Here is a 25,562-nt window from a genome sequence, read left to right on the forward strand (position 1 = left end):
AGGGGGAGAGGACTGTGCCATATTGGGGCTTTGAGAGAGGGGTTATTTAGTATTTAGAGGGTTGGGGGCGTCTGGAGAGGGGCCTGTGCCAAATGTGGCGGGGATGGGGCCGACTGGGCTATACCATCGAGACACGGGGGGAGCCATCCTGAAAACGTAGAGGAGCGCCCTGTCAGGGAAGGAGGGCAGTGATGTTTATGATCTCTTGAGGGACAGGGCTCAGGGGGCAAGAGAAGCTCAGGTGGGTATTTAGGGGCGTACTTCGGGAAGGTTGTGACTCCGAGCAGTGAGGAGGGGCTCCAGCTTCCTGTATTTAATGTGTAAGAGTGGGCGTTTATGCGAAACTCTCCCTTTATTGAACTTTAATAACTTTGGGGAGAACTGATGTTTACTGGTGTGCTTTGAACCCTCGAGTCGTCCGCTCGAGACTCCAGAATCCTCTCAGATTATTTAATTTAAGGTGTGTGGGACATCCTTTGCCAAGTTCTTTTCTTCCGGGGTTGGAGAAGATAGGTCTTGGGAGTCACTTAAATTTTCTGAGCCTTAGGCTCTTGTGAGGGAGGGGAGTACTGGGCTTCCATCCGAGGAGCTGTGGCCCTGGCCCTGCAGCCTAAGACTTAGGAGGGAAGAATGTTTGGAAGGGCAGCTTGTCTCAGGGCCAAGGGGCATCTTACTCATCAGGATTCTGAGACCCCATTTCTCATTTGGAGATTTCTTGGGGCTCAACAAAGGCTTGCCCTGGAGTGATTAGGGCTTCTGATTGGACTGTTGTTCAGCCTTGTCCACTCTTCCCAGAGAAGCAGCAAGAGTTCAGGCCCTTCCCTGATCTTGGTGGGCAGTGGGTATGAAGGGTCCAGGCACCCGCACAGACCACAGCGCGAGGCTCATCAGGGCCAGAGGCTGTTTGTGTCTCCTAGTTACAGCTGCCAGCCATGTTTACTGCTCCCTACCAGCAGAGTGATAACAGTTGGCCTGGAGGTGAGGCCTAGAGCTGTTTTCACAGCTGTTCCCCTCTGTATAGGCCAAGGGGCCTTTGAGGAGGGTGCCCCTGGCTAGGCCTGGCCCAGCCCCGGAGGAAGGCTGTTTTGAAGAGTTTGAAACAGTCAGATTCCTGGCAGATCTGGTTTCTCATTGTGGTCATTTGGCAAGTGCTCAAAGGGGCCAACTCTCCAAGTGTGTGGTCGGTGCCCCTGCTCCCTAGGCCAGCTTGTAACCTTGGCTTGCCCTGGGTCTGGATTTTCAGGAGGGCTGCCTGAAGTCCCTGATTGATCCAGCTGACTGAGCCAGTGATGTGGTCAGGGGGCAGATGGTGATCCCTGGCCTGCGGGAGTGGTTTTCAAGCTGACTGGCTTCCATGGGTCATGGTTCCTGGAGGGAAAGGTCCCCTGAGTCATTGAGGCAGTGGGCCTCCAAGGTTTTCCTCCACTAGGGGTTTATTCCTTCAGTCCTCTCCATTTAGAGGGTTTGCCTGATGGAGTTAACAGCAGCAATGGCCATGAAACTGATGACTGACATTAAGTGAGTACATTCTCTGTGCCACATACCATTCAAGATGCTTCACATAGGTTAGCCTCCTGAACACATTCTAGAGTGGCAGGCACTATAGTCATAATCTCCCTTTTAGAAGAGGAAACTGAAGCAGAGAGAGGCATCATTTGCAGAGTTAGTAAATAGCCAGTGTTTCTTGAGCGTTTACCCCATGCTGGATATGTGACAGGACGTTTGTTTGCACATTTGACTTCATTTAGCCTCAAAACACACCTGTGGTTTTCCCTACTTCATAGAGTCCTATGAGTGAGGTAGGAGAATGATACCCTTTTCACAGATGAGGAAACCAAGACACTGTGAAGTGAAATTATTTCCTCCAAGTTTGGAAGTGGTAGAGCTAGGATGTGAACTCTTTGCCCACTTTGGCCTCAGAGTGGCCCCCTTGTTAACAGGTGACTGGGGAGGTGGCTTTTGTTTCTGAATGGATGCTCTGTCCGGCCCTGGTTTTGGGGATCTTTTTGGTATTTGTCTTTTTGCAGTCAGATATTAAGGCTTGGAGGAGGAATTGACTTCCCCTGGGTCTTAGCAGACCCTCAGAGGCCAGGCTGGCTTTGAATCTAGGTCCATTAGGCCCTGATACCACATATACTCTTGGCTCACCAGGACCCAGGCTGGAATGGGTTTCTGTCCCCTTGACTCCTTCCCTTCATCCTTGAGCCTGGGGCTGCTGTGAGTGCTTTGCCTACCTGTCCAGCATTTCTGGGGAAACTTGGTGTCTCCTCAGAATTGAGCTAGGACTTCTTTTAGCCCTGGTCATGTGTGTGCTGGGAGAAGAATGAGACAGCAAGAGAGCTACACACGGGATGACATGGCTACTGGGAACTTGCGTTTAAACATGGGCACAAGCGTGAGTTCTGGCATTTTCACCTTGTGGCTGTGTGACCTTAGGACCCAGTGTTCACCTCTGCACTGTGGCTGAGAATGGCACCCACTTCAGGCTGTTCTGGAGATTCAGTGAGTTAATCCACAAGTTCCTCCAGTGGTACCTGGCACTATGGCAGTCTCCGTGGAAGTTACAGTTATGTTGCAGGATCAAGGCATCCTTGCTTATCATCCTCCACCCTGTGTTCTCTCAGATGTCCTGGGATCCAAGCCCCAGCTAGGACCCAGACATTTGATGTCCTGGTTTCTAATGCACTAGAGCCATTTCCAGCACGGAGTTCAAATCCAGCCCTGGTACTTGCTGGCTATGCTGGTTAAGTAGCCCTGCTACTTGCTGGTCTTGAGCAGGCTCCTCAACCCTCCCGACTGCCTTTTATCAGCGAGTCATGGGAGTGATGATAATTCCCACCTGCTAGGTTGTTGGGAAGGCTAAGTGCGCTGCTTTGGAAAGCACTGAACACTGCTGGCAGAACTGTAAGCCCGAAGTAACAACTTCCTCTTCTCTGCTTGAGATGGGTGGACAGGGTGCACCCTCAGCATATCCTACAATCGTGATTCTTGTTTCCGGTAGGACTTTCTTTTACAGAATCTTGTCAGAGGATGTCAGGAAGGTGAGGCTGATATATGGTGCCTCCATTTTCCAGATGCGGAAATGGGAGAAGGGGTGTGCAATCAAGTAAAAGCAGACAAATGTAGCTCTCGGCTCCCTCCCTCTCCCATGTAGCTCTTTGGGCCCCTCCAAGGTAGACATCATTATTTATTTATGTATTTATTTTTTGTGGTACTGGGGATCGAACTCAGGACCTTGCGCTTGTGAGGCAGGTGTGGTGCCACTGAGCCAAATCCCCAGTCCTATTTTGTTTTGTTGGTTTTTTTTTTTTTTTTTGAGACAGGGTGTTGATACGCAGTCCAGGCTGGCTTTGCATTCACTACGGAGTCTAGGCTGGCCTTGAATTTGTGGCGATCCTCTTGCCTCAGCCTCCCCAAGTGCCAGGATCACACATGTGAGTCACCATGCCTGGCGAGGTAGACATTATGGAGCCTCTCTAGATGTTAGGTTCTGTGCTTGCCTTTCCTCTTTGTACTTTTGTTGAATCTCCTCCAGAGCCCCTTCGGTGATGCAGAGGGTGGAAGTGAGCAGAGGGTAGGGGCTGCTGGGTCCAGGTGGGAGGTATGGGTTTCATCCTGAAGGCACTATGGAGCTGCAAAAGAATTTCATTCATCTGCCACAATTCATTGAGCACCTCCTATGTACATGCATTAATTGAATCAAGTGCTGGGAATGTGGGTGCACTTGTCAAAGTCCCTGTCTTCATGGGGGTGAGGGGAGAACAACTCAAAAAAAGGCAAATGCTGGTAAGCAAGGAGTGGTTCTGAATGATACTAGGCAGTGAATGCAGAGCAGGTGTGAGGGGTTGACAGGGAGCTTCTTTAGATGCCATGGCAGAGAAGGCCCCTGAAGTGATCCTGAGGGGGCAGGATGAGAAAGGAGCAGCCTTTTGGCTGGTGGACCCACAGTGCAAAGGTCTGAAGGGAGGCTGGAGGTGGTAGGTGCAGGGACTGGCTGTACAGGGACCTGTGTGGCTGGGCAGAGCAAGTGAGGGGAGCCAGGTGAGGGAGGTAGAGCCTGGTCCCTTAGAGCCTTGTTGATTGCTAGAGGAGGCATTTGGAGTTCCAGCAGGAGCAGCCTGGGCAGATTTTGGGTGTCAGAAAGTCACTGTGGCCTTGAGTTCTCAGGCTTCTGCCTGGGGACGGAGTTTCACATGCCTCCCACTTCCCCCTTAAGCAGAATCATTGCCTTATGGCTGGCAGAGGCCCAGTGGTCTCCCCGCTTTTCTGTGCTTTTCACACTCTGTTCCCCAGAGCCCATGGCTGTTATCTTTAGGGAGGTGGTGGGGGGCTCTGTGGGCTGACTTTGCTGCCCATCCCTTCCCAGTGGAGCTGGCTGAGCTGGTGGCAGATAGCAGTGTGGAGCCCCAGTCACGCTGATAGAGACCTTCTTTGCCGCAGTCTGCTCTCCACTCAGCTTGTGGGCCTGCAGTATGCTTGGCGTAGCTTTAGGTTTAGAAAGGCCAGTTTGTGGGCTTAACCTCCAGCAAAGACAGGTGCCTGGCTAGCAGCTCTGTGGCACTTATCAGGTTGTGGATTTATGAAGGGAGGGTGACGGGCCAGGAGAAAAAAAGGTAGCTGAATAATCAAGGAGGGTCTCTCCAAGGAGATGAGATGGGTAGGGCCTGGAGTGCCATGAAGGAGCGGTGACAGGACCTGGGTGACCTGCGGACCCAGGAGGATTGGGTGTGATTCCCACTTGATGGTGGCGAGACCCTTGAACCTGCATGGACTCCCCTAATTGGAAGTGTGGAAGCCAGGTAATGAATCTGAGTAGTAGGGCACCAGGGTCTTCTCAGTACACAAAGGTTCATGGTAGTGCTAGGTGAGGGTGACTTTTTTTTTTGTACCGGGGATCGAACTTGGGTCCTTGCACTTGTGCAGCAGGCGGCGAAACCATTGAGCTAAATCCCCGGCCCACACCTATGAGTTTTGTCCCTAAGGCTTAGCACAGTAAGCAGGAGTCCTGGAAGTTTTTTTTTTGTTTTTTTTTTTTAAGGTTTCTACTGGGGTACCATACTGGAAGGAGCAGAGCCCCCTCAGAGCAGGGCAAACCTCCTGGAGTCTCCAAAAGCCCCTGGGATGTGGCAGTGGGGACTGTCTTCTGCATTAGATCTCAGACCTCTGGAGGACCCAGAGACACCCCTCTCTGGGCCTCTCTTCAGCTTCCCAGAGCTCTTAGCAGAAGGCCCTCAGCCACCAGGCCTCTGGGCTGTGTGGTGGGGTGGTTCCGTGGCAGGCTCTTCTGGATAGCCAGCCAAGCAGTGAGAGGCCCAGCTGGGGGAGACGCCTGGGAGCAGGACCAGGAGGGAGGGAGGGAGCTTGGGAGGGATGAAGGGTGGGTTCTCGGTCTGGTCCCCTTGGGGCAGGACCCACTGCCAACTTGGCATCCACAGCAGGGCCTGGTTGCCCTGGGCACACTGAGTAGGAACAGCAAGCCAGGCCCAGCTAAGGGGAGACTGCATGTCAGAGGTCCTTGAAGGAAGTTCTTCCAGTCCAGCCGCCCTGCTGAGGAAGCTCTTCCACAGATGTTCCTAAGGGTGAGGCCAGAAATGCAAACTTTACTCGGTTTGCCACCTTGTGGGCCCTTCTGAACAGACAGCTGCCGCTCCTTGTTCCATCCAGCCTGCTTTCAGGCTCCTCATCCTCTGGTGGGGATTGACTCCCCTCCCCCATTGGATTGCCTGGGGGGTGGCTGATAGTGGGGAGTCTGAAAATGAGAATGTTCCACCGGGTGGGACTGTGTCAGAAGGACCTCATCCTGAGAAGGTGCTCAATTCATTAGAGCTGCCACTGCTGCTGCTGGAGGTGGTCAGGGTGCGCTTGCTGGGCCCCTGAGAGCAGAGCAGTGAGTGTTGTGGGAATGCCAGCCTGTTCCAGTCAGTTGGCAGAGTGGGTTTGAGGCTGGAGCCTTGGGAGAGGGGGCCGGTTAGCTGCGGTGCCTGGCTGGGTGGGCTGTGCGCTGAGCTGTTTCAGGTGCTCCGTGTGTGTTAGCACTGTAAACCTGCATGCAGCCTGGAGTGTGGGCAGTGTTGTCACCCTGTGTTGTAAATGGGGAACAGGCACAGAAAGGCACATAGCATGCCACTGTTATCATCTGTCTTTTTTTTCTTTTTTTTTGTACTGAAGATTGAACCCAGAGCCTTTACATTGAGTTGCATTCCAGCCCTTTTTTATTTTTTAATATTTTTGTTACTTTTTTTGTTTACTCTTGGTTTTTTTGAACAGTTCAGGCCTAACTCACTATGTAGCTCAGGCTGGCCTTGAACTCACAGCAGTCCTGCCTCAGCCTCCCAAATGCTGGGATCACAGGCGTGCGCCACCACACCCAGGGTCATGCTGTGTAGTTCAGGCTGGTTTTGAACTCACTGTGTAGCCCAGGCTGGCCTCAAGCTTGTGATTCTCCTGCCTCAGCCTCCTGAATCCTGAGATCACAGGTTTGTGCCACCACGCCTGGATTACTTTTTAATTTTGAGACAGGGTTTTGGTAAGTCACCAAGTTGTCTAGGCTGGGCTTCAATTTGGGGTTCTCCTGCCTTAGCCCCCCAGAGTGCTGGGATCATAGGCGTGCCGGTGTTGTTCTTGAGGTCAGTGAGCCAAGCAGCCTCTCTGCTGGGCACTGCTCCAAAGCTGAACGCATCTGCTCTCATTAGTCCTCCTCGAGCCTGGGAGCCTGGGCAGTCTCCTCATTTTATAAGCGAAAAAACAGAGGCCCAGGGAGGCTATGACATTTGCCTCAAGTCAGAGTATTAGTGACCGACATGAAACTTGAACCCAGCTGCATCGGGATTTTTTTTTTTCTTTTTTTTTTTTTGGTGGTACTGGGGATCGAACTCAGGACCTTGCACTTGCCAGGCAGGCACGGCACCACTGAGCTAAATCCCCAGCCCTTGCCTTTTAAAAAAAATTAGAATTAAGACTTCATTTGGATTTCACTGATTATTTTCATTAATATTCTTTGTATGTTTTAGTATCTAATCTAGGATCCCCCATTGCACTGGGTTGTCATGTCTAACTTGACTCTCTGATTGGGGGCAGTTTCCTTTATTTCTTTTTTTACAGGACCACCAAGGGAGTCTTTAACGGGGCCTGGGATGCTCCATATGGAACCAGTGCCATGGAGGGAAACCTCTAGAAAAACCTCTTTATTTCTTTTTTTTTTTGTACCAGGGATTGAACTCGGGACCTTTGGCTTGTGAGGCAGGTGGAGGAACCACTGAGCTAAATCCCCGGCCAGCAGTTTCCTTTATTTCTTGACACTGAGTTTGGAATATTATTGAATTGTTATTTTGTGGAATACCCCTCAAGTTGGTTTTGTCTGCTGTTTTTTCCGCATATCCTACTAGGGTTGGTTTTTTTTTAAAGAAAAAATAGGTGAAATATCTTTCTCATTACATCATATCAGGAAGTACATGTTGTCTACATGTCTTCTGACTGGTGATATTAATCTTTTTTGTTGTTTTTATTTTTATTTTTATTTTTTGAGACAGGGTCATGCCATATAGTCTAGGCTGGCCTTGAACTCCCCCTATGAAGCCCAGGCTGACCTCAAATGCATGGTGATCCTCCTGCCTCAGCCTCCTGATTGCTGGGATTACAGGCTTGTACCACCACACCTGACTAAATATTTTATTTATTTATTTATTTATTTATTTATTTATTTATTGGTACTGGGGATTGAACTCAGGACCTTGCGCTTGCACGCAGGCGCCGGAACCACTGAGCTAAATCCCCGGCCCAAATATTTTCTTTTTATTAGTACATGTTTGCCATACATAATGATTACATTCATTATGGGGAATTGGTACATGTACAAAGCACATCTCAGTTTTTTTTTTTCCTTCCCTGTCAAACTGCTTTTGTAATAAAGGTGGTTTTTTTTTTTTTTTGGTACTGGGGATCGAACTCAGGGCTTTGCACTTTTTTTTTTTTTTTTTTTTTTTGGTACCAGGGATCAAACTCTGGTCCTTGCGCTTGCATAGCAGGAGGCGAAACCACTGAGCTAAATCCCCAGCCCATCAAGCTGCCTTTGTAAGATAGCTCTTCCAAAATTCATATGCTGAATGTGGTGGCGCATGTCTATAGTTCTAGCTACTGGAGAGGCTGAGGCAGGAGGATTGCAAGTTCTAGATCAGACTGGGCAACTTAATGAGACCCTATTTCAAAGTAAAATAAAAAGGACTGGGGGTATAGCTCAGTGATAGAGCAGTTGCCTACCATGTGTGAGGCTCTGGTTCAGTATCTAGTACCACACACACACAGGCAGCGAAAGATTGGTCTTACTTTTCTGATAGACACTGTGGCTGCTGTTACTGGGGTCATCGTGAGTGTTGTAGTGAATTCTCCCTATGCTACACTCCCTGTGGGGCTTTCTCTTCTAGACAGAGCTGGCACACAGTAGGCCCCAGTCATCCTGGAAATGCCTCCATTTGAGGCCTGATCTGCAGATAGGCTGTGGCTGCTTCTCTCTACCTATAATAGCCAAGCAGCCTTGGCCTTGAGCATCCTTTCCCCAGAGGCCAAGGCTCTTCCTCTCTTGCCTTGGGGTCTGATTCCTAAATAGCCACAGGAGCCAGCCCTGGGTTGTTTTTGGTCCTTTATGTATTCCACTCAGTCACCAAGTATTTATTGAATGTGTAGTTCTGGATGCCAGAGAACAGCACTGGGCCTAGCAAGGAGGGCAGCTGAGGAAAGATAGCCTGAGCAGGCTGTGAGGAAGGCTCTGGAGGAGGGAGTGTGCAGGCCCCTGCCCAAGGCCTGAAGGGTGGGCACATGGGCGGCTGTGGTGCCGAAGGAGCTAGCCAGTTTGGCTGGAGGGGGGAGTGGGAGAGAGGAGGGTGGCAGGGCCAGGACCCAAGCTGTGATGGGGAGCCAGGGCTTTAGCAGGAGAAGGGATAGCAAGGTGGGTAGAGAGACACTGCGGCCTGGAGCTGGCTCTATGCAGGTAGTAGCCTGGGAGATGGGCGAGGGCAAGGAGCAGATCCCACTTTGCTTTGGAGTCTGAGTCCCATAGGGCCCAGATTTTCAAACAGGTCCGGAGGCTCAAGGCAAAGCATCTGCAGACCTTTTTTTGCTGTGTTTCATTTAGATGATATTTTCAGAAAGTTAATAACCTGTTGGGAGTTGCCTGGATGATTCTTTCCTAAGCACCTAGTGACCATATTAACATAAGCCACTTCTCTGGTCTTGAAGGTGGCTCAGGATGGCCCTTGACTTCAGAGTTGGCCTTTGTGTAATTGCTGCCCTTCCCCAGGCACTGGGCTTATCCCCAGCTGAGCACAAAGCATATCAGCGGGTCCCTATGACACTGAGGGGTTGTCCAAAAAATTATCTTTTGAGGTAGCACAAGCATATGCTTTGTCCCTTGATCTTCAATCCTGTTTTACAGCTGAGGAAGCTGGAGTTCGGAGGAGTGCCCTGTGCATCCTTGAAGTGGTGGAGTCAGGACTGGACTTGACTTGAGGGGTGAACTGGATGTGAATTCTGGCTCAGTTCTGGTGGTGCGAGCATGGTTGGGGTGCAGGAGAGAGGGGCTTAGCTAGGGAGCTTCTTGTGGCCAGGCCAGAGTCCTTTGCCCTCTGGGGTTGAAGAGAATCACACCCACTGCTTCTTGCCTTAGGAAACTTAAGGAGCAGTGAGGGGTCTATAGAGCTGGACCTTCACTCTGGCACTACTGGCCACACTTGGCTATTTGTGTTTTAGTGAATTAAAATTAAGTAAAAGTAAAATTGCTGTTCCTCAACTGTTCTTGCTGCTGTTGTGATGCTCAGTGACACATGTCCACCCGCCAAGGCATAGCCTACCCTCCACGCACTCGCACTCTTGGTGTGGCTTTCTTTGGGCCCGGTCTTCTGGTCTATAAGTATCGCCTGCTTCTCAGGAATGTTGGGTGCTGTCGCTTTAGTTTGATGCTGGCACTTCCTGAGCGCTTGCTGAGTACATGGTGTGATTGAGAAATATGGTGAATGTTTAAATTTTAAAACATAAAGATTTTTATTATAGTAAAAGACACATTGCCATTAAAGCCCCCCCATACTCCCCTTCACTTTGAAGACAGTTTTCCCATCATTCTTGCCCCTTACCCTTTTTCTCAGACAGGGTCTCACTCGGTAGTTCAGGCTGGCTTTGAACCCACTGTTTAATCCAGGCTGGCCTTGAATCTGCAGTGATCCTCCTGCCTCAGCCTCCTGAGTCCTGCGATTGCAGGTGTGTGCCACCACGCCTGGCATTCTTGCCACTTTCTGAAGCAGTTCTGGAAATCCTTTTTCATCACTGTCTTGAGTTGTGCTGTCTTGGCTGCCTCCATGTGCTGAATTGATTCAAAACATTTCTGCCACTTTCTGTCAAAGTGGTATGTCCTAATCTATCATATTCACTCAGTCTGGCACTATGAGACTTTTGGGTCGTCCCCTAAGTCAAAGGGACCATGGAAGGTGAATGTTTTGAATTGGTTCGAGACATCCAAGCAGCCACAACAATGTACCTAAAGACACTTAGGAAAGAGGACTTCTAGAATTGCTTTAGAAAGTGACAAGAATGATGGGATAAGTGTGTTCAAAGTAAGGAGGATTAATCTTAGGGGGACTAATGGCAGTGTCTTTTACTGTAATAAAGATCCTTTAAACATCCGTCCTACTTTTTGATCACACTGCATTCGATCCTTGATTAAGGCCCTTGTGTTTGCCCTGCAGTGTCCTGGGATGAGGTGGGGACTCAGGCCAGCAGGCTCTGTCTCAGAGCTCAGAGGCCCCTCAGGGAGGCAGATGGTGATGATGTAGAGCAGCCTGTGCACAGGAGGGGTCCTGCTGTGTGCATGTTGCGTGTGCATGTGAGGTGGGGCAGCTCAGCTCTGCAGGGCTCGGGATGGTAACAGCGCTGGCCAGGATCAGAGGGAGGAGGTGAGGTCAGAAGGGCTGTGGCTCTGTCCCTGGGGAGCAAAGGCAAAGGGAACAGAAAGGCTCAGGGGTGCCATGGTGGGAGTCCAGTCCCCTGTGGGTGCTCAGAGTCCTCACTGTCCTTTGTTTCTTCATCTGTTACATGTGGGTCTGTGGTCCCCAACTGAGGTATGTGGTAGGTGTCAGGCCAGGGCACCGGGCTTATTCCATTGATGACAACTGGATAAGAAGGCTGTAAAGTGGCCTGTGCTTCATTGAGGACCTGTGCTACGGTCCTGGGGCAGATGGTTGATTTGAGTCCTCCCCTGCCTGCCTGAGCCACCCCTCCCCATGCTTCCCCATCTCACCCAGAGGGAGCCATACCCTTGCTCACTGACTCCCGGCTTCCCCCTCTCCTGGTGCAGCCTTGCATACACGTAGGCTCTGCTCCCTTGGCCTGCCCGGAACGCTTTCCCCAGGTCTCCCTGTGAATCTCGTCTGTTTCCAGGCTGGTTCAGTTGTCACCACCTTGGTGAGCACTTTGGAGACCACCCTGTATGAAATCGGAACCCCTTCCCCCCTTGCATGTACCTAATCTTCCATATGCAGCTTTCTCCCTAACATTTGTCAACCTTGGATATACTGTGTAAGTTGCTTATTTATTTTGCCACTTGTCTCCCCAACCCTGTACAACAGGGTTTCTGATTTGGTCAGTGCTGCATCCTTGGCAGCTTGGGCAGTGCTGACACAAAGTCGGTAACATATTTGTGGAATGAGCAAATGGGGCAGGGAAGGCTGAGCAACAAGGGTCTGCCCTTGGTATGGGAGAAGGGCAGTCAGGAAGATTGGGCAAATACAGATGGGTGATAGCATGTGCAAAGGCCCTGAAGCAAGAGAGCAAAGAGCCTCGGAAGGACCAGGAGAAGGGGGAATTGTGTATATTGGGGCCACCTGACTGATGAGGCTGCAGAGTGAGAAGGATGAGAAGAACGATGAGGCAGGAGGGCCCTGGCAGCCTCCCAAACGGCCTTGGGTGTGTTCTGTGGGTACCTGAGGCCCTGAGTAGGGTCAGAGCTGTGCTTGGAGGATCCTGCTGGCTGTGCCCCACATGCTTTGTGTGTTTGACATGATTTCTGTAGGTGCTGTAAGGCCCTGGGTGGCAACTTGGGGGAAGGTGTGTGCCGGGGGCAGCAGAGAAGACAGAGAAAGTTGTTCTGATGCTTATTCTTGTCCCAGTTTCTTTTGCAGCCTGCCCACACCCTCATCCTGCCCCCGTTCCACCTGCTCCAAGGAAACAGATGGGGTAGGTGGAGGGGGGTGTGGTGATGAAGAGAAAGAAGCCTCGTTAGCACCACCTTCTCAGCAAGGAGGCAGAATAGGTAAAAATGCACATGTTGAGAAGTGTGCAGCGTGGGAAGTGAAGTTCCCATGTGTCCACTCTCCTGAGGAAGTGCTGATCTCTGCTAAGAGCCAGGCTGCCGCTGTGTCAGGCTCTGCAGGAAGGACCTGATGTGGATTAACCTGTCCAGTCCCCCAGCAGCCTTGGGGGTCTGTGCCCTTATAATCTCTGTGTGGATGAGGAAACTGAGGTGAGGAGAGGGCCGTTGACTCGCCCAGGGTCCCACAGCGAGTAGCAGGGCTGAGGTGGAAAGTCTGGTGTTTGGCTCCTGAGGCCACCTTGCACCTTGCATCCTGAGTGCCTTCCTGCACTCGGGATTCGGCCTCTGTTAGCATATTTCACCCTGATTGGTTCTTCTGTGCATGTGATATTTAAATGCCTACCTCCTTGTGCCCTGAAGTCTAGGACGCTGTGCCCTATAAGGTCCATTATTGATCCCATAACTAACTTTTCTAAAAGGATGCTGTAGATGAATTTTATGCACAAGGCTTGGGCTGAGTAGCAAATCAGTAATGTCAGTGTGTGAAAAAATGAGCACATGGTAGAAGCTATGCGGTTGATGTGGTATGTGTGTTTGTGTTTCAGCAAAGCGGTCACACTGCAAGTTCTGCTGGGCAGTGGGCCTCTGTCACCAGGTGCTCAGGATGGCCTCCGAGGCTGGAGCCTCTCAGGCTGGGTGCTGTGGTACCTCCCCTCCTGAGCTTCTGGTGGAAGCATTGCCATTGTCCCTATTGTACAGAAGAGGACACTGAGGCTTGAGGACACTGAAAATCGGGGTGCAGGGACCTGAATCCAGTTTCTGTAATTCTAAAGGCTGTGTGGCTCCGTGCAATGGTGAAGCCCGGCCACTTAGGGTTGTATCCCTGCTCTGTACTTTCTGGTCGGGGGGTAGGGGCAAGTCATTTCACTTGTTTGCCTCAATTTTTGAAGAGATGAGAATGCCTACCTCATGGTGTTCCTGTGCAGGTCAGGTTTGTAGGTGTGAAGCACTAAATGGGCTTGGCACACGGCAGTGCTGCCCAGCTGTTTGCTGTCTTAGTAGTTCATCATATGAACCATCACTGGTAGCACCAGACTCCTGTTGTGAGCATTTAGGTTGTTTTCAGACTTTCCCTATTCTAGTAGTGGTACCTGTAGAACAATTATAGTCCGCTGGGGGGGGGGGTTTGCTGTCTCAGGTGACATTGGTAATGTCTGAAGACATTTTTGATGGCCACACTTGGGGAGACTGTGTTACTGGCTTAGTGAATAGGGACTAGAGATGCTGCTTAACGTCCTGTGGGGCAGAGGAGAGCCCCACACAGCAGGAATGACGAGGCCCCAGACGTCACTAATGCCGAGGTTGAGATCCTGCCTTAGAACCGTCCTCTGGCCCAGCTCTCTGTAGGAAAATTTCCTCCAAGCATGTGTGTATTTTCATTTTGGTACCAGGGATCGAACTCGGGTCCTTGAGCTTTGCAAAGCAGGCGGCGGAAACTACTGAGCTAAATCCCTGGCACGTGTGTATTTTCTGTTTCATCAATTTTGCCAAATTGGCCACACAAAACATGGACCAGTTTATAGGACGGTCAGTGGCCAGTGGCCAGTGAGGGAGTTGGCTTTCCTCTACTTTCAAATTCCTCTCAAGTTCCCATAAGTGCATGCTACTTGTCAATGCCAGGTTTCTGCCTTTGAATTTACCTCCTGAGCAGACTGTCCTGGGGGAGCTGTGGCAGGGCCAGGTCAGAAAGGAGGTGACGGGCTCTTGTAGGCTCTCTGCCGCTGCTTCAGCAAGGCTCAACAGTACCAGGAAGGAGCCCCAGCCCCCTGGTGCCACCTCCAGAAAGTGCAGGTCTGCTTCCTGCTGCCTCCCTGAGCCCATCTGTGCTGTCTGGCATTGAAACCAGGTCAGTGAGAGGAGGCGAGTGAGGACTCAGTGAGAGGCAGGAACAGGAATTGAACTTATTTTGAGCTGTTGCTGAGCCTAGGCTTTCACTGCACACACGTTCATTTCACAGATTTTTTTTTTTTTTTTTTGGTGGTAGTGGGGATTGAACCTAGGGGCTTAGCATTGAGCTACATCCCCAGTCTTTTAAAAACCAGACATGGTGGCACATGACTGTAATCCTAGTACTTGGGAGGCTGAGGCAGGGGGATTGCTGAGTTCAAGACCAGCCTGGGCTTCATAATGAGTTCAAGGCCAGTCTGAACTACATAGGGAGACCCGGACCTACAAAAACCAACTGAAAAAAAATTTTTTTCTTTTCATTTTTAAAAGTTTGAGATAGGGTCTTGCTAAGTTATTATCATTATTATTATTATTTTTTGGTACCAGGGATCAAATTCAGGACCTTGCGCTTGCGAGGCAGGCAGCGGAACCACTGAGCTAAATCCCCAGCCCAAGAGTCTTGCTAAGTTGCCCAGGCTGCATGTGAACTTGTGACTATCTCGTCTCAGTCTCCCAAAGTACTGGGATTACAGGTGTGCACCACCACGTCCCGCTTTCTAAGATTTTCATTTTGACCTTGCGCTTTTGAGGCAGAGGCAGGTGGCAGAACCACTGAGCTAAATCCCTGGCTCAAGATTTTTATTAAGTGCCCACGATATGCCCACTTCTGTGAGGTTTGGGGGTCTAGCAGTGCTCAAAATAGGCAGGAGTCTCTGCCTTCACCATGCTGACATCCCAGGGCTGAGATAAGCGATAAACAAGTGAAGTATACAATGATGTCCGAGGTGATAAGTCTTATGGAGAAGAATAAGGGGTAACGGGGTATGGTGGGAGATAAGGAAGCTTTTTCAAAGAAAGTGCCACATGAACAGAGCCGGTCTTGCTCTCCCTGTGGGAGCAGCACAGGCAGGGTCGCTGGGCCGGAGTGCCTTTGGGGAAGCGAAGGGAAGATAGATGGTGGGATTCATAGGCTCCTCTCAGGACTTTGGTTTTTGTCCTGGGTGATGCGGCACAAGATCATTTATTTAGAGGAGGAGGGAGGGTCTGATTTTGTGGTCACAGAGCCTGACCTGGAAGAGGGTGTGGACCAAGCACTAAGCTCCAGCTGAGTCTCTCAACACTGTAAGTGGCAGGAACCACAGTGACTCTTGTCATACAGATGAATGCACTTAGCTCCTTCCCTAGGCTGCCCAGTGAGGGCAGATGGTCATCTGAGGGTTCCTCTGTTCCCCTCTGCTCTTTTTTTTTTTTTTTTTTTTTTTGGTACCGGGGATCGAACTTGGGTCCTTGCACTTGCGCAGCAGGCGGGGAAACCACTGGGCTAAATCCCCGGCCCTGTTCCCCTCTGCTCTTGAGCTGCCACTTCAGGCCCTGCAGCATCATGGAGATCACCTCTTGGGGATTTGAACCCAGGCTGTGAGACGCAGCTCTAGGGGGAGGGGGAGTCAGTTTGGAAACCGATGAGAAATACCATGGGCCAGACAAATGGAAATTAAAATGTCACAAGTAAAATTTAAAGTAATGTACTATAGATTGTTTGAGACATAAGGATAGGTTAGTCAGTGATAATCAGGTCCTTAGCAGCTATTTAAAAGTACCTCACCATGGGCTGGGGATTTAGCTCAGTGGTTCTGCCGCCTGCCTCGCAAGCAAGCGCAAGGTCCCGAGTTTGATCCTTGGTACCAAAAAAAACCCAAAAAACAAAAAAACAAATATACACCATAAGCTGGATGTGGTGGTACATGCCTGTAATTCCAACACTTGGAAGGCTCAGGCAGGAGGATTGCAATGAGTTCAAGATCAGCCTGGTCTACACAGCAAGACTCTGTTTCAAAAAAACTAAAGGGAGGCCGGGGATTTCGCTCAGTGGTTCCACCACCTGCCTCACAAGGGCAAGGTCTCGAGTTCGATCCCTGGTACAAAAAAAACAAAACAAAACTAAAGGGCCAGGGATTTAGCTCAATGGTGCCTCACCTGCCTGGCAAACGCAAGGTCCTGAGGTCGATTCCTGGTACTGAAAAAAAAATTTAAAAACAAACCTCACCAGTACAGCGGAGCCTCCTTGAGGACCCTTCTCACCCCCAGCTGATCCCTGAGTGTCAGTGGGGCCAGAAGCTTCCCCCCAGCTCTGTCCTGGGGGGAGCCACTTCTCCAGTGGGTCAGTGTACAGGAAGGAGCCCCAAGGGTGTCACTAGCCTGTGGACATGGCCAAGAAATAGCAGAGCCCAGGACTGAAACCCGGATCCCCTGGACTCTGCTGTCTTCCTCCTTATCCCATGCCTGGGAGGGGGCGCCAGCTGAGGCAAGTGGGGGAAGCCCTGCTTTGGGCTGGGGAAGGCCCAATTTGGGATCCTCCAAGTCATCTGAACTCCCAAACGTGGGTTCTTCTGCATAGCTGCTTCTCCTCTCATAAGATACCAAAAATGCCTTAAAGACATCTTCTGCAGGGCAGCAGACAGCTGTGTGACCATAGTGGAACATTGTCTGTTCCCAGAAATCCTGCCCCTCTATTACTCCCAAACATAACCACTCTTGCCTTTGTGCTGTTTGTTTCCTTTGATTTTTTTATAGTTTGATGCATAAGGAAAGCATCTGTTTTGGTCTTCTGTGAGCGAACTCATCCTTGCTGTGTCATTTCATTTCTGATTTCTTCCACTCAGTCTCATGTTCTTCCGCTTCCTCCCTGTGCGTGTATGAGCAGTTCAGCCCTATTTATTGCCTTTTCACTTTTTGTTCTGTGTATGAATTTACCAGTTTCTTCTACCTTTCTTTCATGGATGGGCTCCAGGTCTGTGACCAGTTTGGGAATCACTGGGTATTGTTCTGTGAACCTTCTGGTATGTGGCTTTTGGTAAACAAATGTGTTAATTTCTTCTGGGCGCTGTAGGATTGATTGCTGGGACATGGGATAGGCATATAATGAATTTTTTTTTTCATATAATGAATTTTAATTCTTACTGCCAGTCTTCCACAGTGGTTGAATTATCTAACACTCTTACCAGTAGTGAATAGGAGTTTTTTTTGTTTTTTTTTTTGCTACCGTGTATCAAACTCCAGACCTTGTGCTTCTGAGGCAGGCGGTGGAACCACTGAGCTCACCATGGCCCTGTGAATAGGAGTTTTGATAGCTCCACAGTCTTGCCAACCCATTTTTTTTTTAAATCCTAGGTATTATGCTAAGCAGGTGGTTCTAATCTGCATTTCCCTTGTGTTCCTTAATCCTTTGAGTGTCCTTGTTCTTTTCACCTTGCCTCCTGAGTGGCTCACATCTGGTCAGTAGCTGTAGCTCTAGCCCGGGCCCTTTGCCCACTCAGGCCTGGCACCCTAGGAAGTAGCAAGTGGGGATGGGGCCAGACAGGTTCTGTCTGCTGCCAGAGGTGCTGCCTGTGGGGGCCCTGGACCCCGAGGCCAGACTCTGTCTTCCCGCCTGGTGTCCTTAGCCTGCAGCTCCCCAATGGACAGGCCATCCTCTTGGCTGCACTGCCTGGTATTTCATCACTGCAGGGCTGCGTCACAGACACCTCGGCTGAGGCGCCACCCTCAGTGGGAGGACGGGGCAGGATCCAGGCAGACAGGGGATCTTCCAGTTCCTCCCCCTGCTTTTGCCCGAGCTGCTGCCGACTTTTCATTTGCTGAGACGAGACCATAAAAAGTGGCTCTGGGAGGCCAAGCTGGGCCAGGGCCTCTACCATTGTCAGCTGGGAGACCCAGGTAAATGGCTTCCCTGCTCTGAGCCTCTGACCTCACCTGTCCGAGGTCATGGCCCCTCCGGTGGGATGTTGGGACTGCCCGGCATCCTGCCCAAGGCCACCCAGCTGGCCATGGTTTTTGGACTCTGGAACCCTGACTACTCTCGGCCACACCTGAGTGCCTTCCCTTAGCTTTCGAATAATGATAACTATGTGCTTGGTTGTTGACTGGCCGCCAGGCAGTGGGCTGAGCCCTGTGCCCACAGTGGGTACTTAAGTCCTGCCAATAACCCTGGTGCTGCAAGGCTTCAAGAGGCGATGCTGCTGGGCCAGTGAGCGCAGGGGAGACCTAAGGTTGGATCCTGGGGCTCTGTTCTGTTCCTTCCTTGACTGCCCTTCTGCTTTTATGTAGTTCAGGCTAGCCTTGAACTCACTATGTAGCCTGGGCTGGCCTCAAATTTGGAGCAGTCTTCCTGCATTAGCCTCCTTAGTGCTGGGATTATAGGTGTGTGCCACCACACCCAACTTCAACTGCCTTGCTTTGGACTCCACTGAACCTGTAGCAGGGGAAAGTGTGGTGTCAGGCTCCAGCTCCCTGCCACAGCCCGGAAACCCTTCATGCTCTTCCCTGGCTTCATTAGAACCCAGCTCCTTCCCTCTCAGGGCCTTTGTGTTTGTGTTTCCCAGCCTGAAATTCTTTTTCCTGTGGTTCTATACCCCTCGCTCCGGTGATTACTCTGGGTATCTGCTCATGTCCGTGGTGTGTGTGTGTGTGTGCGTGTGTGTGTGTGTCCCGCAACTCATAGCGCCGCATTTCCTACCACTCTTTCCCCTTACTTTATTTACCGTGCAGCACCTCTCAACCACCTGAAGTCCTGTGTGTGTGTGTGATTCTGCCTTACCCGCCAGAATGTGAGTTTCAGAGCCTCTGCCGCTAGCCCCCAGCACAGTGTCTGCGGCTCAGGACACTCAGAGAAGATGGTTGGCATGATAGAATGTCCTAGGCTGTCTGTCTGGGGAACCTTGGTCATTCCCTGGGCTCAGCAGGGTTAGGGCCATGCATTGATTGGTGTGGAGAGAGCTGTCGGGGAGGTGCACAGAGCACCCAGTGCAGCCTGAGATCCTGAGACTGGAGGGCTTCCTGGAGGAGGCACTGGTTCACTGAGACCTCCAGGAGGAGGGCGAAGAATGCACGGAAGGTACAGAGGATGGAGGTCAGGGTGAAGGGCCTGAGTGACAGATGCCTAATGTGGAGAGCAGGGTGGGGGGCAGGACTGGAGAGGCGTTTTATTTATTTATTTTTTGGTACCAGGGATTGAACTCGAGTGTTTGTGCTTTCGAGGCAGGTGGTGGAATCACTGAGCTAAATCCCTGGCCCTAAAAACATTTTGACTTTTATTTTGGTATCGGGGATGGAACTCGCGACCTTGTGCTTGCGAGGCATGCGGCAGAACCACTGAGCTAATCCCTGGCTGGAGAGGCGTTTTGAGCACCATCGTGGTCAGCACACACAAGGCTTCCTCAGCATAGAAAGGACTTTGTTCTGTGTCTGCGCACGCTTGGGAGCCATGGAAGGCTTTTGAACAGAGAGGAACAAGGTCAGGTTTAGGTGGAGTTGGGGGTCAGGAGCGGGAGCCCAGGGAGAAGGCCGGGTATGGAGAGGCCATTAGGAGGCCCAGCTGAAGGCTGCGGGGACAAGGCCTGAGCGGTGGTGGGAGTTGTGCAGGCTGAGTGAGCAGCAGGCAGCCGGAACAAAGGGCAGAAGAGGCTGGGTCCTAAAAGGCCTTGACAGCTAAGCTGAGGAGTTTGACTTTTTTGCCAAGGACAGTGGGGAGCCATGGACGGGTTTCGAGCAGGGAAGGGTATGGTCAGATTTGAGGGTCGCTTTAACTCTCAAATGGTAGAAAGTTGAGGGGGAGCCCAGGGAAAACGCAGAGCAAGACTTTACTGGCCCGGCCTTTTGTAGGGTGGGAGGGAAGGGGTGTGGGGTGTGGCCCAGAGCCAAGTGGTTACACTAGGGGCTCACGTTAACAGGCATTTCAGGGTTGAGGGCTCTAGCTGTCTTGTGTGTTTAGGGTAGGCGGTATCATGGCTGCTAGCAGGGGAGGCCCCTTATTGCTGTTCCTGGCCCCTAGTCTTTCCATGCCTTTGCAAAACTTGGAGTCCAAAATGTGATTTCTTACCCTTCTGTTTACTTCCCTGTTGCTGTCCATCTTGCCTTTTCTCCCGCTTCCTCCCATTTACCTCCCTTCCTTCTGCTCAGGGCCTGGGCAGCCTGCCACTGTCACATGTCAGGCAGTAGTGTGTCCAGCCCACCAGCTCCCCTGGGGCACGAGAGAAAGCTGATGCCCAGGGTGTCCCTAGAGCCAGCTGCCATTTCTCTGGGGGCCACCGTAGCTCCTGACCTGCTGTCCGCAAATAACCCCAGGCTGGGAAAGACGAAAGGCGCCTGGGGCTCCACTCCGCTAGTCCAGGGCCCAGGCTCCAGGTAGGGCCCTAGCTGGCAGCTGCCTTGCGCCCTTCTCCCTTCTCCGGGAACCTGAGATGCAGCAGCCGCCTTGGTGTTTGTCAGTGTGTCGGTCTGTCGGCTGCTTGTTCCTGAGGACAGAAGCAGAGGTCTTGGGGAAGGGACCAGGGCCGTGATCAAGCCCCCAGGACTGGCTTCTAGGCCCCAGACAAGTACATACACAGTAGGTTGCTTGTCAGGATTCCGAAGCCTGAAGCCTGGGACACTTATCTTTCCTCAGTCATCTGGTGGAGGCAGGGAGGGAACTGAAGCTGAAGGAGTGACTTCAGGCCCATCAAGGAGGGGATTTGGGAGCGGGGGAGGAGTGGGATGTGTTTGGGGGTGCTGAAGGTAGCAGATTGGCGGCTCCTTGGTTTAGAAAGGAGGGAGGAAAGGGAGAGAGAGAGAATATGAGAGAATGAGAATGCATATTGGGGGTAGGCAGGCAGATGCTGGTGGCTTTGAGCACACCCTCACTCTTGAGTGCCTAGGGCTGTCTGATTCATCCAGGGTTACCTCAGCACTGGGGCATGGGAGTGACTCAGGGGTGGGCCTGCAGCTACCTTGATTGAGAGGGAGGGTGAAAGGAGGGGCCTGAGAGCAGGGCTTGGCCGCCTATAGGCTAGGCAGCTCTGCTTCCCCCAGATTGGGGTCTCTGGGGACCCAGCTTTGTCTGCCCCAGGACACACACACACACACACCACACACACCACACACACCACACACACCCACACCCGCCTGATGCTAGAGCTAGTGGAGTGGAGCTGGGTTACCTGAAGGAAGGGGCCAGGGTGGGGTCCCTCCTATTCTGACAGGCTCCTCTCTTGTCTTACAGACTATACTCTGTCTATAGCACCTCCTGCATGTCCGGCTGTTCTGAGCTGTCTCAAGGTAGGTGACAGTGTGTCACACTGCCACCATGAATGAGGTGTCTGTCATCAAAGAAGGCTGGCTCCACAAGCGCGGTAAGGGGCTGCTTTTGCCCACCACATTGGGTCTCTTCTCTCACTCAGTTCTTATTCTTTTTTTTTTAGACAGGGTCTTGCTTTGTGGTTCAGGCTGGCCTTGAACTTGAGGCACTCCTCCTGCCTCAGCCTCCCTCCCATGTGCTGGAAATACTGTTGTGTGTCACCACACCTGGGCAGTTCTCCTTGTATCTGGTGCCCTGAGACGTAGAGGCACCAGGTAAAGAGCCAGTGTGTCCCAGCCCCCACCAGATGCCTACTTCACAGAGCCCTTCAGGGTTGTCTGGGAGGAAGCTGTGAGTCTGTCTGGACTGAGTCTCCAGGCTTAGCTGGACACTCTGAGCCCAGCGGCCAGGCTCCGGGATCTGCCTCTGCATTTGTAATCTCATTCATAGCCCCATTTAGAGATGAAGGAATGAACCAAGGCTCAGAGGGGGCAAGCCATTATGCTGAGGTAACATGGGGAGCCAGTATGCTACATTCATTCAGCAAGTATTCACTGTGATGGACTATGTTGCCCTAGGCTGTGGGACATAGTGGCACCCTCATGGAGTTCACATTCCAGTAGGGGGTGGGAACAAACAATAAGCAGACATATGACTTCAGGTGGTGATAAATGCTGTTGGGAAAAGTAGAAACTATGAGGAGTGAGGGGCTGGAGGGAGATGGGCTGCTCAGGGGAGGCCAGGCTGAGGAGGTGAGCGAACAGAGCCCTGAGAGAGACACGGGGAGCTGGGCAAGGGTGTCTTGGGGAGGAACAGCGAGGACAAAAGCTTTGGGGTGGGAGCATGCCTATGTTTTCTAGGAACAGCCTGGCAGAAGTGGAGTGAGCAAGGGCGAGACAGAGGAGTGACACGATCCAGCTGTAATGGGCCCTGTGGGCAACAGAGAGGACCTTGGCTCTCACTGCAAGCAGTAGGAAGCCCTGGGATGTTGTGAACTAGGATATGACTGATTCAGTTATACTGATGGAAAGCTGAGGCCTAGTGAAGTCATGACTAGGGAAGAGACCAGGCTTCAAGTCCCAAGGCCACTTATCCCCTCACGGCAGTTGAACCATGCGAAGCTGGGAGACAGCTAAGAAGCACATGCTGAGCATTTTCCCTGGCTGGCCTTGGTGGTCCTCCTCTCTGGGCAGGAGGGATGCCAGGCCTGGGGGCAGCAGTATCCAGTAGACCCTCACGGAGCAGCCTGTGTGGGCAGGCACTATCCTAGGTGCTAGGGAGCTGACATCCCATCCACTTGTGTTCTGGCAGGGGCAGGTGGCACCAGGTAGATACATGTCTGGTGATGGTGGAGGGTGGGCAGGAGCAGGGGAGCCATCCTAAATTGTGTGTCTTTGTGTGTGCATGTCCCTCCCAGGGTCACGCCTCCCTGTCAGAATAAGCAGAGGGGACCCACTTTCAGCTGCCTTCTCCAGCTGGAGGTGGTATTCAAGGTACCTTGGGCCCACCCCCCAGCCTGAGCCTTGAGTTTGGGGCTTTCAGAGGAGCTTTCTGAACCTTGAAAGACATCGAAGTTCTAAACCCTGGCTTTGTCACTCCCTATCATTGTGATGGTGGGCAAAGGTGTATCACCTGTCTGAATCTTGATTTCACATCTGTAAAATGGGACAACAGCCCAGGCCTCTGATATTGCCAGGAACACAAGGTCAGGAATTTTCATTGGTTCATTCACTATGGTGTCCCTAGCACCTCAAAAAGTACTTGGCAGGTGAGCACAGTGGCACATGCCTGTAATCCCAGCTACTTTGGAGACTGAGGCAGGAGGATCACAAATTTGAGGCCAGCTTGTACAGCTTAGCAGGAATCTTTCTCAAAAAGGGGTGGGATGCTGAGGATATGGCTCAGTGGTAGAACACTTGCCTAGCATGTGTAAGGCCCTGGATGCTATCCCCATTACCACCCACTCCCCCCAAAAAACCTCTCACATTCCTTTTTTGTGCGTTTGTGTGTCTGGGTCTCACTGTGTAGTTCAAGCTGTTCTTGAACTCACTGTGTATCCCAGGCTAACCTCCAGTTCACAGCGATCCTCCTGCCTTAGCCTCCTGAGTGCTGGGGTTACAGGCATGTGCCACCATGCCCAGCTACCCTCATGTTCTTGATGTATCGTAGGTGCTCAATAAATGATTGTTGAGTGACGAATTGTTTGTGCTGTGAATGGGTAGGGTACACCAGTGTCCTGGGCTCCTGTTACTCAGCTTGAGTTTCCCAAGGCCCATGGCTCACTGGGCTCAGGTGCAAGGAGCCCTGGAGGTAGCTGCAGAACTGTTGAGGGATGGAGAGTTCCGATCTGGCCTAGACTCAGCTGTTGGCATGAGGTGAGTCTCAGCCCCTCCTTGGGCTTCACTGTCTTCGTTTATGCTACAAGGGCCAGATAAGCTGGCCACAGGCTTGTCCCTGTTTGCCGGGACAGCCCAGCTGGGACACAGCTGCCTTGGTTTGCACATCCTATGCTTGTGCATGTACTCCTGGGCCTCCCTGGTGCCCATGGTCTGAGCCACAGCTGGCAGAGGTGGGCCAGGTAGGGTGGGGCCTGCTGCCTGCTGCTGTCTTGGCACCTGTGCCATCCCACCCCACCTCTGCAGGTTAGGGTAATGGCTGCACTGGTTTGCTGAATGCCCACTCTGTCAGGCCCAGGTGGGCCAGTGTTGGATTTTCCTAGATGGCCAGTGGGGTGGCTGCTGTCTTACAGACCAGCATCCGGCGTGATTGCCCACAGTTTCACAAGCAGGTGGCAGAGCTGAGGTTAGCCTAAGTCCCTCGGACTGCTCAGCTGGCGTGTGCTCAGAGTACGACTGAGTGAGTCCCTCGTGCCCCGTGTGGGTCTTTGTACACCTACGCCAGTGGTAGAGAGTCCACCTCTGCCGGGCTCTGCTGGGGCCTCTTCTGCCACGGTGGAGGTGCACACCTGGTGGCCAGGAGTGTGGGCTTGGCTGCCATATCGGCTCTTCTGGGTAGGGGACTTTGCCTCAGTCTCCTCAACCGTGAGTGGGGATAAGACTACGAGACTTATCTTTCCTTTCTCTCTAGGTTCCCTTTCTTGTTACCAAAGTGTAAAACGCCACAGACAAATCCCTGGATCATTAACCCACCCCTGTGCATCATTAACCCACCCCTGTGCTGGTGTCCCCATAAAGAAACAGAGCCAAGGGCTGGGGATTTAGCTCAGTGGTGCTGTGCTGCCTCGAAAGCTCAAGGTCCTGAGTTCGATCCCTGGTACCCCTCCGCAAAGAAAGAACAGAGCCAGGTGGCTGCCTGAAGCCCATGTCCCTCTCCAGCAGTAACTGCTCTCCTAACTTGTAACTCCATACAGGAGTTTTTCTGGTTTTTTGGGGGTTTTTTTGGGTACCAGGGATCGAACTCAGGATCTTTTGCTTGCAAGGCAGTCGTCAGAACCACTGAGCTAGATCCCCAGCTCCTAAGTTTTTCTGTTTTTGTCTTTTAAATGGAAGTGAAATTTACACAATGTGAAATTAACCATTGAAAATTGTACAGGGCTGGGGATTTAGCTCACTGCTTCGGCCCACTGCCTTGCAAGCGCAAGGTCCTGAGTTTGATCCCGGGTAGCAAAAAAAAAAAAAAAAATTGTACAGCTCAGTGGCCTGTAGTATATTCACGATGTTGTGTAACCACTACTTCTGTCTAATTCCAAAATGTTTTCATCACCCCAAAAGAAAACTTTGTACCCATTAAGCAGTTAGTCTCCATGTACTCTTCCTCCCTGCATCTGGCAGTCACCAGTTTGCTCTCCATATTTATGGATTTTCCTATTCTGGACACTTCATATGAATGGAATCATATAACATGTGGCCTTTTGTGTCTGGCTTATTTCATTTAACATAATAGTTGTGAGATTCTTCTGTGTAACAGCATGTGTCACTAATTCCTTCTGTTTTATAGCTAAACAATTGATTGCATAGCATCACATTTTATTTATCCATTCATCTTTGATGTGCTTTGGGGTTTACCCTTTGGCTGTTGTGAGTAATATAGCTCTAAACAAAATGTACAGTATTTGAATACCTGCTTTCAGTTCTTCCATGTAAATATCTAGGGCTGTTGGCTGGGTGTGGTGGAGCACTCCTGCAATCCCAGCACTTGGAAAGCTGAATCAGGAGGATTGCCATGGGTTCAAGGGCAGCCTGAACTACACAGGGAGAC

The 25,562-nt window shown here is 51.4% G+C and overlaps 1 protein-coding gene across 9 annotated transcripts in view; it reads left to right on the plus strand.

The window, feature by feature from the left end:
• The window catches only part of Akt2 (AKT serine/threonine kinase 2), a 55,644-nt gene that overhangs the window by 519 nt on the left and 29,563 nt on the right, over positions 1–25,562 (plus strand). The window contains exons 1-2 of one of the 9 annotated variants that reach the window (XM_087209243.1): positions 128–241; positions 21,270–21,399. The exons of 1 other annotated variant lie outside the window; for it this stretch is intronic. In XM_087209243.1, the coding sequence (XP_087065369.1) occupies positions 21,354–21,399 (46 nt within the window). In that variant the 5' untranslated portion in view covers positions 128–241; positions 21,270–21,353. Of the gene's footprint in view, positions 1–127; positions 242–5,406; positions 5,580–17,803; positions 17,951–18,261; positions 18,283–19,397; positions 19,527–20,232; positions 20,619–21,269; positions 21,400–25,562 lie in introns of those variants that run through there. 7 more of the 9 variants (XM_087209246.1, XM_087209244.1, XM_087209248.1 and 4 more) reach the window with 7 other exon arrangements.

The sequence above is a fragment of the Heterocephalus glaber genome, unplaced genomic scaffold (assembly GCF_053883595.1).
Source record: "Heterocephalus glaber isolate CG9 unplaced genomic scaffold, H.glaber_assembly_v1.0 deba00001002, whole genome shotgun sequence".
NCBI lineage: Eukaryota > Metazoa > Chordata > Mammalia > Rodentia > Bathyergidae > Heterocephalus > Heterocephalus glaber.